General features: G+C 40.1%; 1 protein-coding gene across 1 annotated transcript in view; it reads right to left on the bottom strand.

Annotated features, from left to right (window-relative positions):
- The window catches only part of AHRR (aryl-hydrocarbon receptor repressor), a 261,401-nt gene that overhangs the window by 96,286 nt on the left and 149,715 nt on the right, over positions 1–15,400 (bottom strand). The window contains exon 4 of the mRNA XM_043978783.1: positions 4,544–4,644. Within this exon, the coding sequence (XP_043834718.1) occupies positions 4,544–4,644 (101 nt within the window). The remainder of the gene's footprint in view (positions 1–4,543; positions 4,645–15,400) is intronic.

Below are 15,400 nucleotides of genomic sequence, written 5' to 3'. Positions count from 1 at the left end.
AAGAAAAATGGGGCCACTAACCTATACAGAAGTATACTTATGGGATGAATATTGACTCAGAAAACCATGTATTAACATTGCCTGTGTTCTGATATGGTTTGTTTTTTGTGTGTATTTTAATAAATATTTCCCAATTACATTTTATTTGGTTCAGGCCAGACTTGAGATTTTGTGATGCCAGGTGGTCACTCCACCCTCTTTTGTATTTGACACATCTGACCTGGAGTACTAAGAAGGAGACTGACTTGCCCAGGGACACACAGCCAGTATGCATCAGAGGCTGAACTGGCGGCACACTTCTTCATCCATTCTGCAATGCTGCCTCTCTGTGGATATAGAATCTGGGCCTTTGATAGTGACTCTGAATGACCACATTCATATTTGGGGAAATGGGCTTTTTGAAGACAGGTTATATATACCCCCAAAATGCTTTTACATTTGGGAAAAGACAGACCTTTGGTTCCTAGTGATCATAGCTTTTCTCCACTGAGTAGAGGCAACTGGGAATGAGTTTAGACTGTGGCAGGACAGATCTAAATTAGAGGTCGGAGGTAACTTTCTGACATAAGAATTGTGAGACCTTGGAGTGTTGCCAAGGGGGCTTGTGAAATCTTCTTCTCTTGAGGTTTGAAAGAGACAACTGTCTCTATGAGGTTGTGTTCATCCTGTTCTGCCTGGAAGTCCTAAAATACTGTGCTTACTAACTGGAATTCCCCTTCAGACATTAATATGCCTCTCCTTCATCATTTGTTGTTCAGTTGTTTCAGTTGATTCTGACTCTTTGTGACCCAATTTGGGCTTTTCTTGGCAAGCATAGTGGAGTGGTTCACCATTTCCTTCTCCAGCTCATTTTCCCGATGAGGAAACTGAAGCGAGCAGGGTGAAGTGACTTGTCCAGGGTAACACAGCTGGTAAATGTCTAAGGCCAGATTTGAACTCAGGAAGAGGAACCTGAGTCCAGCACTCTATCCATTGTACCACCCGGCTGCCCTCCTTCACCATACCACTTTGTTTTGTAGCTCTCAAATGCATTTGATATGGGATATCTTGTACTGTGGTTATCCGAGTTAGCTTCCTCTCTCCACTAGACCAAAATCCCTTTGAAAGTAAAAATTAGAACTTATCTAAACTTTGTATCTCCCCCACCCAGTACCAGGACAGTGCTCCAGTGTCCTTAACAAATATTTCAGATGTATCTGCCCTATTTGTTGTCCTATACACCAGAGATGATGATAATAATGATAATGGCAGCAGCACATATATTTATATATAGACACACGCATAGAATTTTTTCATCCTGTTTCATGTGATCCTCACACAAACCCCATGAAGTAGTTAGCATAAATATTATTAACCCCATTTTATAGCTGAGGAAAAACGAGGCTCAGAGTATTTGAACATTTTGACCAAGAACATACAGCTGGAAAGTCTGGCGCCCAGACTCAAACCCAAGGCTTCTAACTCCGAATCTGTCACTCTTTTTACTACATTCCAGCTAATACCCTGTTTTCTTGTGAAAGTATCTGGGAGCATCCTGGGTCAGAAGAGATTAGACCTTAAGTTTTCACTCCATTAAACAAAACCACGAATGTTAAACTGTGCTCTAATTAAATCACTGCTGAGACTTTAAGGAGTCATAAAGACAAATACAAAATAAATGACTAAATAACTGCATAGGTTTTCCCTGGACATCCTCCAACCCTACAGTGATCTCAATTCATGTGCTTTATCTTGCAGGGAATAACTTGGGCAAAGCTAGAAGACATTAGTATGGATTGTACCCTCTAATTCCCTTTCGTGATATGAAATATGAACAGCAAGGTTTCAGACCAGAAGGGAACAAATCCAATCTTGGTATGCACATAAAAACCTCACCAATCCAAATTCACTGCGGGGAGGGTTCAAGACTAATCTCAATTAGCCAAGTTCTGAAACAAAGGGATAGAATCTTATTCTCAAGATGAATCTTCCTAACTCCAGACCTGGCTCTCTAGACACTATGCCACCTAGCTGCCTTAGAAACTAAGGTTCCGAGAGGTGAAATGACTTGTCCACAGCTCTACCACTCCCAGAGATAGAATGTGAATCGAAGTCTTCCTAACTCTAGGTCCAGTACTCTACCCACGATACCATGCTGCTGCTTATCCTAAGCAGCCACTGTGAGGGGCTTTGTATTTATTCCAGCAATTCCATTTCAGAACTCCTTTTCTGAAAATTAGCTTCCAGAGAAAACCTGCTTCATTACTTTAAAGCATATTGTGGGGGCAGCTAGGTGGTGCAGTGGATAAAGCACCAGCCCTGGATTCAGGAGGACCCGAGTTCAAATGTGGCCTCAGATACTTGACATTTACTAGCTGTGTGACCCTGGGCAAGTCACTTAACCCCAACTGCCTCACAATAAACAAATAAACAAATAAATAAATAAATAAATGGATGGATAAATAAATAAATAAGGCATATTGTGTATATATATACACACATACACACACACACACACACACACATTTATATAAAAGTTCAGGAAGGCTCATCTTCCTGGGTTCAAATCTGGCCTCAGATACTTAGGAGCTGTGTGACCCTGGGCAAGTCATACCTTGTTTGCCTCAGTTTTCTCATCTGTCAAATGAGCTGGAGATGAAAATGGCAAACTACTCCAGTATCTTTGCCAAGAAAACCCCAAGTAGGATCACAAAGAGTTAGACAGAAATGACTGAAACAAAATAAATTTAGCACATTTTCTTAATGAGAGAAGTTGAATGAATGAGGTTTTTTATGAATGACCACTAAATTAGTGAAGTCTTAGAGGAAAGTTTTATTGGCTGCCAAATGTCTCTGTATTTCAGCTCAACAAACATTTTAAAAATACTTTCTATGTGCCAAGGTACTGTGCTAAGTACTGAAAATCCAAAGATAAAACAATTCCCTGTCCTCAAAGAACTTACATTCTCCAGAGAGGTGAAGTGGATATAACACATATATAAACAATTCAAGGGAGGGAATCAGGAAAGGTATGAGGAAAGAAGTGATAGTACAAGGGCCTTGAAGAAAGGTGAAGTTGAAGAGGGAGTGCTTGCTAAGTCCTGGGAAGTGCCACAGTGGAGGGAGATGGAACATCCAGTTCTGAGAACAACCAGTAGTCTAGTTGGGCTGGAATGTGGAGAACATGAAGGGGAGGGATGTGAAGGAAGGTTGGAAGAGTAGGTAAGCAGGAACCATAATGTGGAGGGCCTTAGCTCTCAGTTTAAGAGTTTGTATTTCATTGGTGGGTCGATAAATATTTATCAAGTGCCTATTATCTGCCAGGCACGGTCCCAAGTGCTGGGGATACAAAACAGGGAGCTTACAGTCCAACGTGAGGGAGACAACAAAGAAACAAATACATACCAATAAGCTATACATATGCATATATATGTGTGTATGTGCATGTATATATATGCATATATGTATATTATATATTGCTATATGTGTTATAAATAAGATATGTGTGATATACAACACAACATAATATTTCTATTGTATATAATACATTTAATATGATAAATTATATAACAAGTAAATATAAATATAATAGGAAGTAACTAAAAGGGAGAAGGCACTTAGAGGAATTGACAAAGGCTTCCTGTAGAAGATGGGATTTTTGTTTGGACTTAAAAGAATGGCGGGGGGGGGGGGGGGGGGGGGGGCAGCTAGGTGGAGCAGTGGATAAAGCGCCAGCCCTGGATTCAGGAAGACCTGAGTTCAAATCCAGCCTCAGACACTTGGGCAAGTCACTTAACTCTCACTGCCCTGCAAAAAAAGAAAGAAAGGAAGGAAGGAAGGAAGAAAGAAAGAAAGAAGGAAAGAAGGAAAGAAAGAGAAAGAAAGAAAGAAAAGAAGCCAGGAGGCCAAGATGAGGAGGGAGCGTATTCCAGGCATGAGGAACAGGCAAAAAAAAAATGCTTAAGAGTCAAGAGACAGGGGCAGCTAGGTGGTGCAGTGGATAGAGCACTGGCCCTGGAGTCAGGAGGACCTGAGTTCAAATCCGGCCTCAGACACTTAACACTTACTAGCTGTGTGACCTTGGGCAAGTCACTTAACCCCAATTGCCTCACACCCCCCCCCAAAAAAAGTCAAGAGACAGACTGTGTTGTTCATGCAACAGCCAGGAGGCTAGTGTCACTGGCAGGGAGTAAGGTATAAGAAGGCTGGAAAGGTAGGAAGGGGCTAGGTTATGCAGGGCCTGAATGGCACACAGGGAGGCTTGTCTTTGATCTTGGAATCAACAGGGAGTTTATTGAGTAGGGTGATGACACGGTCAGACCTTCCCTTTGGGAAACTGACTTTGGGGGCCGAATGGAGGATGGGCTAGAGTGGGGAGAAACCCGAGGCAGTCAGGCCCCCCAGCAGGCTATTCCAACAATCTAGGTATGAGGTGAGGGGTGTTAGTTTTTCATCAGGGTAGTAAAATGTCAGACCATTGCAATGATGGTATGTATGTGATAGACAAGAGAACGGTTTGCATTCTCTGGAATTGCAAAGTAAAGGGGAAATTGTGTGTACTCACTTCTAGCAACAGTCCCCCTTCTGGCATGGCAACCCCAGTGGGGAGGTGATCTTCTTTCACTGTGTGGTCACCTTGGGTCCTCAAGTGTTGCTCCTGAATGGCTGTTAGAGAAGAGAAGTAGCAATATGTCAATGATCTTGATCAATTCCTCTTCCCCCCCCCCCTGCGGGCCCAAGAAAACAAACCACATTTTATAGGGTAGAATGACCTTCGCAGTAATCCAAGGGTTGTAAACATTGCTTTTATTGAATGATATTTTTCCACTATTATCCTCTTCATCAAAAGTAAGGCAAACAAATGAAAAGGTACAGGAAAACCAAGGGAAAAAACATCATGTTACCAAATCCTTGTAGTTTATATAATTCAACCCAGTTAATGCTGGCTCACAGCCAGGAACCAAAAAGACAGGACAACCCAACACTTAACTAAGTTTGATTCAGTTTGTCTTAGACACTGTATTTTAATGTTGTTTTTTAAAGCCACAATTTTTATTTCCACAGTTCTTATTACATATCACTACCCAGACTTTGATGCCGTCCTAGTCTGAAGAAATTTTTAAAGGTTTTGCACATTAAAGCATATAAAAACACAAGAATTTGCTTTTGATTCTCAACACCAATGGAAAATTGGGGCTAATTCACCAAACATAGTCACATCTCAAATTCTATTCTGTGTGGTGAAGAAACTTGTTGTCAAAAGGTGAGATGTCCATCCCAATTTATCTGGGTAATACAACATCAATCAGTCTGTCAGTCAGTCAGTCATTCAAGCATTTAGTAAGCACTTGTTACTTGCTAGTGATGAAGATAAAAAGAAAAGTAAAAACAACCTCTGCCCTCAGAAAGTTCACATTCTAAAGAGGAAGATAACACTCAAATATGCAAATGGCCCTGTTCTTACATGATGTATACATGAAATAGAAATGGAAGGTAACTTTCAGAGCAAAGGCATTAGTGAAAGTGTAGGGTATGGGAGGGAAGGGGACCTGGAAATATCTCCTGCAAAAGAAGATAGGATTTGAGATAAGTGTTGGAAAAAAACAGGGAAACCACTAAGCAAATGAGGGGAGGAAGAGCCTTCGGGCATCTGGAACAACCCACAAAAAGGCAGAGATGGAAGACGCCATGCTGGTTGTAAAGAACACCAAGTAGACCAGTATGTGAAAAGGAATAGGGGGCAGCTAGGTGGTACAGTGGATAAAGCACTGGCCCTGGATTCAGGAGGACCTGAGTTCAAAACTGGCCTCAGACACTTGACACTTACTAGCTGTGTGACCCTGGGCAAGTCACTTAACCCTCATTGCCCTGCAGAGAGAGAGAGAGAGAGAGAGAAGAAAAAGAGTAAAGGGCAGAAAGAGGCCAGGCTGTGAAGGGCTCAAAACACCAGAGGAGGTTTGTTTTTTGTTTTTGTTCATTTTTTAATTTTTTTTTATTTTTTAGTGAGGCAATTGGAGTTAAGTGACTTGCCCAGGGTCACACAGCTAGTAAGTGCCAAGTGTCTGAGGCCGGATTTGAACTCAGGTACTCCTGAATCCAGGGCCAGCACTTTAACCACTGCGCCATCTAACTGCCCCTGTTGTTTTTTGGGTTTTTTTACATTTGCTCCTAGAAGTAAAAGGGACACAAAGAGACCAACCAGAAAGCTACTGTGATAGTACAGGGTTGAGGTGATGAGGACTTGTACCAGCAATTGTGTGAGTAAAAAGAAGGTGAGATTTTATATAGACATATATATGCATTTATATAGACATATATATGCATTTATATACATACATATCCACACACATATACATCCATATATATGATGTAAGAGTAGCAACCGTGACTTGACAACTGGTTGGATACAGGGGGCTAGTATAAGTGAAAAGTCACTAAGGTTATAATTCTGGGTGACTGGAAGGATAATGGTGCCTTCAAAAGAAAAGGGAGGTTGAGAAGAAGGGAGGGTTTGGGAGTGAAAAGATGATTTCTTCTTTGGACATGATGAATTTGAGATACCCCGTGGGATGCCCAATTTGAGATGTCCAAAAGATATTTGGGGATGTAAAACTGGATTTTAGGAGAGAGATTAGGACTAGATTAGCTAGCTCTGGGAATTCTCTGCATGGTGGTGGTAACTGAACCCATGGGATCTGATGAGATCACCAAGCCTCCTGGCTGTTTCACAAATAAGATACTGACTCTCTCAGCTCTGGGTGTTTCATCCTGCTGTCCCCCATGCCTGGAAAATGGTATAGAGAGAGAAGAGAAATGGTAGAGAGAAGAGGGTCCACACCATGGCCTTGTGGGAGTGGGCTTGACCTGGGGGTGGATGCAGCAAAGGACACCAAGAGAGGAGAGTCAGATGGATAGAAGGAGAACCAGAAGTGGGTAGTTCTCACGAAAACCTAGAGAAGAGAAAATAATCAGAAAAGGGTAATTGACAAGAGTCAAAGGACAAGGCTCTTCTACTGATAATATTCAATGCAGATCATCTCATGCATGGAGATAGTATGGCACAGGAGGATAGAATACCAGGCCCAGAATCAGGAGTCATGTAAATTCTCAGATCCTCAGTTTCCTTATCTGTAAAAGGAGACAATAATACTAACCCACAGAGCTGTTGTTAGGCTCAAATGAGATAAGCTATATAAAGCCCTCAGTAAGCCTTAAAAGTGCTATATAAATATCAACTGTTATATGATTATAATAATAGAAGTTAGCATTTATATAGTGCTTTAAGGTTCGTTGGCACCTAGGTGATGCACTGGATAGAGCACCAGACCTGGAGTGAGGAAGATCTGACTGTGTGCCATTTAGACTTACTTAGCTGTGTGACCCTGGGCAAGTCATTTCACCCTGTTGGCCTCAGTTTCCTCATCCATAAAATGAGCTGAAGAAGGAAATGGCAAACCACTACATTATCTACCCTGCCCCCCCCAAAAAAACCAAAACCCCAAACCAACAACAAAACCACCTAAATGGAACATGACTAAAATGACTCAACAACAACAAACACCAATGATATAACAAGGACATGTGCCAATCTGTTAATACCTGGATCCCTTTTGTCCTAATTCAGGACATGCCATAATGGCAATATATGGGGTCCAATAGGGAGCTTGACAACCTTTCCAAGACTACAACCTTACCTGAGTACTTGCAAACATGGATGCTTGCAGGGTGTTCTGAAGATGAAATAAAGGGAAATGTGGGGAAAGAAAACACCTATTTGTTTAGGAGGCAAACATGATAAAGTAACTTGCCCAGGGTCACACAGCTAGTAAGTGTCTGAGGTGGGATTTGAACTGAGGACCTTCTGACTGCAGGGCTGATGCTCGATCCACTGAGCCATCTAGTTGCTCCTGACACCTATGTCTCTATGAACATACCAATCATGAATAAACTCGATGATTAGAACAATTCCTTAATCCTTTAGTGGTTACTTCTATGAATTCATCAGTTACTGCTGGTTTCTGTCTGGGCCCTACTTCCTCTCTCTGCTGAAAGGCCCACATCTGACCAGACTGCCTCATCCAGTTAGAGCCCCTTAAAGGGCTGTGGTTTTTTGTTTTTGTTTTTTTTCCTTTCTCACAACCATATGAGTGAGGTAGTTCAAGTAATATCTAGAATATCAGATCACTGGAAATGTGAAAAAACTGAAGTTCAGAGGAGTTATACAATTCTTCCTAAGTTCACACATAGCTCTGGATGGCTGACTCCAAATTCAACACCCTTTCCACTACACTGTGTAGTTTCTCATAATCTCTACAATCAGAAAGAAGTGTGCTAGAGCTGACCTCACCAGTTCACAAGAGCCAGTTGTTAAATTTTCAGTGTGAGGATTTGTACTTCAGAAATTGGTAAATGCTACAAATCAGGTTTTGATTTATTATTCTGTTCATTATCTAGACTTTAGAAAGTGATGAAGAAAATATTAATAATGCGGATTAAATTTAAAATACCAACCAGAGAGCTGTTGTCAAACATTTACCGGCACCACCATTGTTTATAATTAAGAAAAAGGGAAACAGTAGGAGAGCTGTAATAGAAAAGTTAAGACCTAAAGCATGGGAAGTAGTACAGGTCCTTAGTTCCAAGTAAAACTAGAGCTGAGGAAAATGCCAAGAATTTTAATACCAAATGAACGTTAAAATAAAGAAGCCAGAGGAAATATCAACGCAATTTCTTTAACCAAGATAACTTAAGGCCTGTAGTTCTGTAAGACAGTCTGCTTTTGAAAGCAGATTTTTCTCCCCTTTTTTACTGAGCTAAATCTGCCTTCTTGTAACTTCCAAGTCTTATTTCTAATTTTTCAATATGGGGCCAAGCAGAACAAGTTTAATCATTTTGTTGTTGTTCAGTCATTTCAGTGACGTTTGACTCTCCATGACCCTAATTTGGGTTTTGGTTTTGGTTTTGTTTTTGTTTTTTGGCAAAGATACCAGAGTGATTTGCCATTTCCTTCTCCAGCTCATTTTCCAGGTGAGGAAACTGAAGAAAGCAGGGTTAAGTGACTTGCCCAGGGTCATGCAGCTAGTAAGTGTATAAGGCCAGATTTGAACTCAGGAAGACTTCTTAATTCCAAGCCCAGTGCCCTACCTACACTCCACACTGCCTCCTAGCTGCCCAGGTCTAATCACGGGTTCATAAATTTAGAGTTGGAAGAGACCTTAGAATGCCATCCAGTCCATCCTCATGGATGAGGTACTGAGGTTAAATAATTTGCCTAAGGTCACTCAGCTACCCTGTGTCTGAAGCAAGATTTGAAGCAACGTCTTTCCAACTCCAAGTTCAACACTCTGATCACTCTTCCTGGATAAAGCATTAGGTCTGAAGTCGGGAAGACCTGAGTTCAAATCTAACCTAAGACACATATTAGCTGTGAGTCCTTGGGCAAGTCACTTAACCTCTGTTTCCATCAATTTCCTTTACTGTAAAAAACAGAATAATAACAGCACCTACCTCACAGGGTTTTTTTAAGGATCAAATGAGAAAATGTTTGTAAAAAGTACTTAGGACAATGACTGACACACAGTAGGCACTATATAAATGTTTATTCCCATGTCTTTCTACCTCTTTGCCACATTACCCCTCAAGTCTTCTTCCAAATGAAGGCCCTTCAAATATTTGTAGACACTTATTATGCACCCACTAAGTCTTCTTTTCTCCTAACTACATAGACCCAATTCCCTCAGTTGATGTTTTTATGGCCTGGTTTTGAGTCCCTTCATCATTCTGTTTTCCTTTCTCTGACCATGCTCTTTGTCAGTGTGGTATTTTCAGAACTGGATACAAGACTCCAAGTGTATGCTGACATGGGCAGAGTGCTACAAACCTACATTTATTGTATTAAATTCTTATTAGATTTGGCCCATCATTCTAGTTCTCTTTGGATACCAGTTCTTTCATCCAAAGAAAGAGTGATCCCAATTTAGTGTCATCTAAAAATTCGATAATCATATCATCAAGAGCATGATCAAATTCTCTGAATTAAATTCTTGAACAGAATTTGGCTCTGTACCAATGCGGCAAGGCTCTCTCCCCAAGATGACCTATGGCCACCACTTCCTCTCTATCTTGATATTGCCCCTCACCCTGGCTCCCAGAAATAAATGGGTGAAATTCAGAAGCACCAGGTTCAGCCAACACCCTGATGCTGTCCTGTCTCAGCAGTAATTTTAATTACTGACTAGAAAGGAATTGGAAGCAGCTGCCCCCTAGAAACTGAGGGAGCTGTCTCTTCAGTTGAACTCTGGCACACAACCTATCAAGGTCATAATACCTAGTAGGCATTTCAACAATAAGTTGGCCAATGGTGGCATTCATCTTGCCATTGTATTCAATGTGGCAACATAGCCACCCACTCGGAGTAGACTTGCCCTAGGCAATAGTTCTTTTCACTGTCACAGCAAACCTTTGCACCAACGACTTTTGCTTCTCCTGTTACCCAGATACGCCAATACTTGTACTTCTACTTACCACGCCTACATCTGCTAAGCAGTGTGCCTACTGCTGTCCTATATATGAGGGTCCATAGCCCATGTCCACACTGTGCTTGTCCTTGGTCACGTCAATCATTAATTAACATTTTTAGGTCTAGTTTTTCAATCAATTTCAAATTTACCTATACTATGATCCAGTTCACACCTTTCCATCTTTTCCAAAAGCTTGCAAAGAGAAACTGTCAAATGCCTTCCTGAAATCTAGCTATACTTTGTCTACAGAATCCCCCATTAGTCTAATTATATAAGCAAGGTAAGCGTGACCTTAGTCTGGTATGACTCATTTTTAATGAAATCATAATGATCCCACAGTGATCACCGTTTCTCTTTCTTTTTTTTTAAATAACTTCTATTCCTCCTTTGTTTTACATAACCTGAATTTCTCCCTACAGAAAGCCATACAAAATAATGAATAATTTAACCATCTCTCTAAGTCTCACAAACCACTCTTTCAATAATATGTTCTAATTTTCCCCCCAAGAATAAGTATCAAATTTGCCTTTCTATAAGTTGAATAATTGTACTTTCTCCTTTAAAAAAAAATGGGACGGCCTTTATTCACCTTCAAAGTGTTTTGTCATCTCCCTTTCTCTCCATGATTAATAAAAATTAAATTAAATTAAAAATTAAATTAAACTAAAAATAAATAATAACTAACATTTATATAGTACTTTAAGGTTTGCAGAACACTTTACAAATATTTCATTTTATCTTCACAACAATCCTATGTATGAGGCAGGTGCTATTATTATCTCCATTTCAAAGATAAGGAAACTGAGGTAAACAGAGGTTAAATGACTTGTCTAGGGTCACACAGCTAGTAAATATCTAAGGTGAGTGAGGATTTGAACTAAATTCTGCCTTACTCCCACTCCTATATTCTGCCACCCAGCTACCTAATTGGATCACTTATAGCATTAGTGTCAAACTCAAATCAAAACAGATCCCTTATCCGTACAGCCACATATTGACTTAGAAAACCACAAATTAACATTATCTGTATTTTACTGTACCTTTATTTATTTTTTTTTTACTTTACAAATTACATTTTAATCTAGATCAGTGGCAATAAGGAGTTTTGCCTCCTGTCTGTGACCCATAGGTACCGAGTCTGATACTCCTACTTAAAGCATCTAGCATTTGCATCCACCATTTCTTGAAGTGCCTTAGAATGTTTCTTGTCTACTGGGGCATAATTCTCCTCTTGGATACTCTTTCCCGCTCTGGATTTTTGGGTTACTGATCCTTCCTGGTTGTCCTCCTATCTGTGAAACCAATCCTGCTCAGTCATCTTTTGTGGACCATGAGCTGTAATCATGCCTCTTAATTCTATGTGCTCCCCAAGGACCATTCCACAGTCCAGTCAAACTGGCCTTGCTCATGTTCCTCACACAAAGCCTACTACTGCCTTTCTTTGTGTCTTTGCTTTGGCCGTCCCCTCTGCCTGGAATACACTCTCTCTCACCCTTGTGTCCTAGACTCTCCAGTTTCCTTCAAGAATTTAGTTTCTATGTGAAATCCCTCCTAAACCCTCCAGCTATTAATGCCCCCCAATTCCCACCCACCCAAGATTACCTTCTATTTTATATGTGTGTGTATGTTTTTTGTGTATATATGTATAGACATGTATGTATCTTATATATATACACACACATGTATATACACATACAGATACACACACAATATTGTATCTCCTGAGAAAATATTGCAACTCCCTGAATTGCAGTCCCCTTTGTCCTTATATTTCCAGTGCCTAAGATAGTTAATAGACAAGTAAACCCCAAGAAAAGTGAGAATTAATCAATAAGCATTTATTAAGGACAAAATGCCTATTGATTAACTAATTCTTACTTTTCTTTGGGCTCAATTATCTATTGTCTATTTTGGAGGGTTTTTTGCTTTCCAAGTTACGAATTGTTCTTGCAGAATTGTGTAATCTCAGAGGCCATCTATTTCAACCCTGCTCCTTAGCAAGGAAAACACAAGTTATGTAGTAGGTCGCTTCCCTTCACTGTTGATTACTATCTTTTTTCTAGCCCAAGCCTATCCCTTCTTTTTCTTCCTCTCATCTCTCCCACATAACTTCAAAAAGCACTTCTTTTATTCTTAGCATTTGTCACAAAGCTCATCTCTTACTGGGCTTACACCTTCCTGGCCTTTGTCTTACAAGGCCGGACCACTCATAAAATAAAAATTATACTTGTGAGTCTGTGAGGTGGGCTTGAAGTTGGAAGTAGGAATCTGTGTCTTTTAGAATACATCGTTTTTACTGAATTATCCACTGGTACTGGGCCTTGTGAAATCCAGAGGAAAAAAAGCAAAATCGGCTTTGGAGAAATTTATGTGATTAACATGATCTGTCCTATGTTTTTTTTCTGCACTGATGCCACCATGATAAGGTAATTGAGATTGCAAAAGGCAAACTCCTAGAGATGTTCATCTCTACATTACTAGTTCATGTGGTTTCCACTCATCAAAGAGACTGTCACTGACATGATCAGTGTAATATGCGAGTATTGCAACAGACTGCTTTGAGTAGCCAGCTGTATGTTCCAGAAATAAAGATAGCTCTTTTATGAGCACATTATGTTATTCTAAAGAGGCATCTAAATTGGCTCTCAGTAAAATGGAAATTGACATGGTAAAAGTCCAAGGGAATGGCCTAGTTGCTGTCCCTTGAACCTGAAATCCTATCTCTCATATTTACCCTATCCATGGGCTGTCCTCCGTGCTTGCAATGTACTCATTCCATACCTGAGCCTCTCAGAATCCTTAACTTTCTTCAAGGTCTGATTCAGGTGCTACTTCATATGGGAATGTCTTCCTGAGCTTGAGGGCATGGACTATTTTTACTTTTTGTCTTATATTGACCTTACACATAATAGGCACTTAATAAATATTGACTGTATTGAAGTGAATAATAATAACTCACATTTACATAGCACTTAAAAATTTACAAAATGCTTTCTTTAAAGGAACCCCGTAAGATACATAGTATAAATATTATTATCCTTATTTTATAGATGAGAAAATCAGTCCTTTAAAATCAGAGCTTTTCAAAAGACTCTTATGTGCAGCCACAACGGTCTCTTTGGATGTTACCTCAATTTTTCCTCATCAGAATAACTGATGTTTTTGCCGAAAACCTTTTTGAGTTGAGACTTCCTTTTCAGTCTCTGGCCATAAAACCCTACCAGTTTTTTACTCACGCTCTTTGAAAGTCTAGTCTACTGACAGCAAAGATGTAAGTCACATCACACCAAAGATTCTTCTCCTTATTTATTGTGAACAATTTATTGGTCACTTCCTTCCAGAATTCGCATCGTTTTTATCTTGGCAACCAATTCTCCCTTATTTGTCAGAACCAGGTTCAGAATAGAAGTTACCCTCATTCTCTCTTCTACTTTCCCCAAAGTGAAAATATTAGTGAAGTAAATTGAAAATTGATCAGGTGTTCTACTTTAAAGATGTCAGTTTCCCTTAAGTTACCTGACATGTTAAATTCACACCCTCAGTACATGTCTTCTCGGACTTCTGTTCCTATAGGGGATGTCAGAGTAGTAATAATGGCTTATGATTTATGATGATGCCAATGGTTACCTTTACCCTTTCTGAATCATTCATTTGAGTATAAAATGAAACTCCCCATCTCTCCTTTGATCAATGTCGTGACTCACAACCTCCTGGCTACTCCTTCCTAGCCTTTCTTTTCTCACCTGTACTCCTTCTTCTTCATCAGTAGGTGGCAGGAGTCAAATTGACAAATCTTGAATAGAAACTGTCAAAATGGATGAACATGTCTTTATTCTTTCTGCCGTCCCTCAGCTTCCCCCTGTATCTATCCCTACCCCTTTTCAGGGAATATATATATATATATATATATGTATATATATATATATATATATATGTGTATGTATGTAAATTACAACCCTACTTTGAGATCATGGATGCACTGAAGTATCTCTGATCACCCAAAAACTCAACATCAGAAGGAACCCCAGAGGTCATCTGGTCCAAACCTGTATCTGAAAACAAATCCTTTCTGCAACATAACTGACAAGTGTTCATGCTGACTTTACTTAAATATTTCAAGTGAATAGGAACTCACCAGCTCCTTAGGCAACCCACTCCACATTGGGTTGGTTTTCATTTTCATGACATCAAGTCTAAATTCAGTTCTTTGAAACTTCTAGTCATTGCTCCTCTGCATCCTCAAAGCCCACCCCCCCCATTCCTTCCCCCAACCCAGGGCCTTGTACCTAGTAGGCACTTGATAAATGTTTCCTGAATTGAATTGAATTAGCTAAATCGAGAGAGAAGCTTTGAGGGTTTATAATTATATGAGAAATTTTCCAAAGGAAGTGGTCAAAGGCTCATCACCTCAAAACTAGTCTTAAGACGTAGTACAGCAGGATGGAAAGGGAAAGAAAGAGAGACCAGATGACCTAATGGGCCTTTACTTTTTCCATAACTCCATTACTTCTAAATCCCAAGTGCTGCATCGAACATATAAGAGCTCTGACATTCTCAGACAAACTGGAAACTCTCCTCGATGCTGGAAATATTGAACTCTCTATTATTTTTCAAACACTGGAATAGAAACTGGCAGCTCAACCTTGTGTACATAACGTTAGTATTACTGCTCTAGAATTCTGAGCATGTATGTAAAATGTTTCCCCAAATCATGTCTAAAACAAGTTCACATTGGTACACCGGTCCAGGAACTAAATGACTTCCATCTGCTCAGGAATGAGTTGCAGCCTCAGGTATAGTCAAACCAAATCCCACCTGACAGCTCTCAGTCAGCACCTCAGCCTCCTGTTCACTGACTGACCCGGTGAGTGAAAAGCTACCTTTGGCTAAAGTGAGACAAG

Source organism: Dromiciops gliroides, chromosome 1 (assembly GCF_019393635.1).
Source record: "Dromiciops gliroides isolate mDroGli1 chromosome 1, mDroGli1.pri, whole genome shotgun sequence".
Lineage (NCBI taxonomy): Eukaryota > Metazoa > Chordata > Mammalia > Microbiotheria > Microbiotheriidae > Dromiciops > Dromiciops gliroides.
Note: the sequence above shows the minus strand (reverse complement) of the source record. Positions and strands in the feature narration are given on the sequence as shown.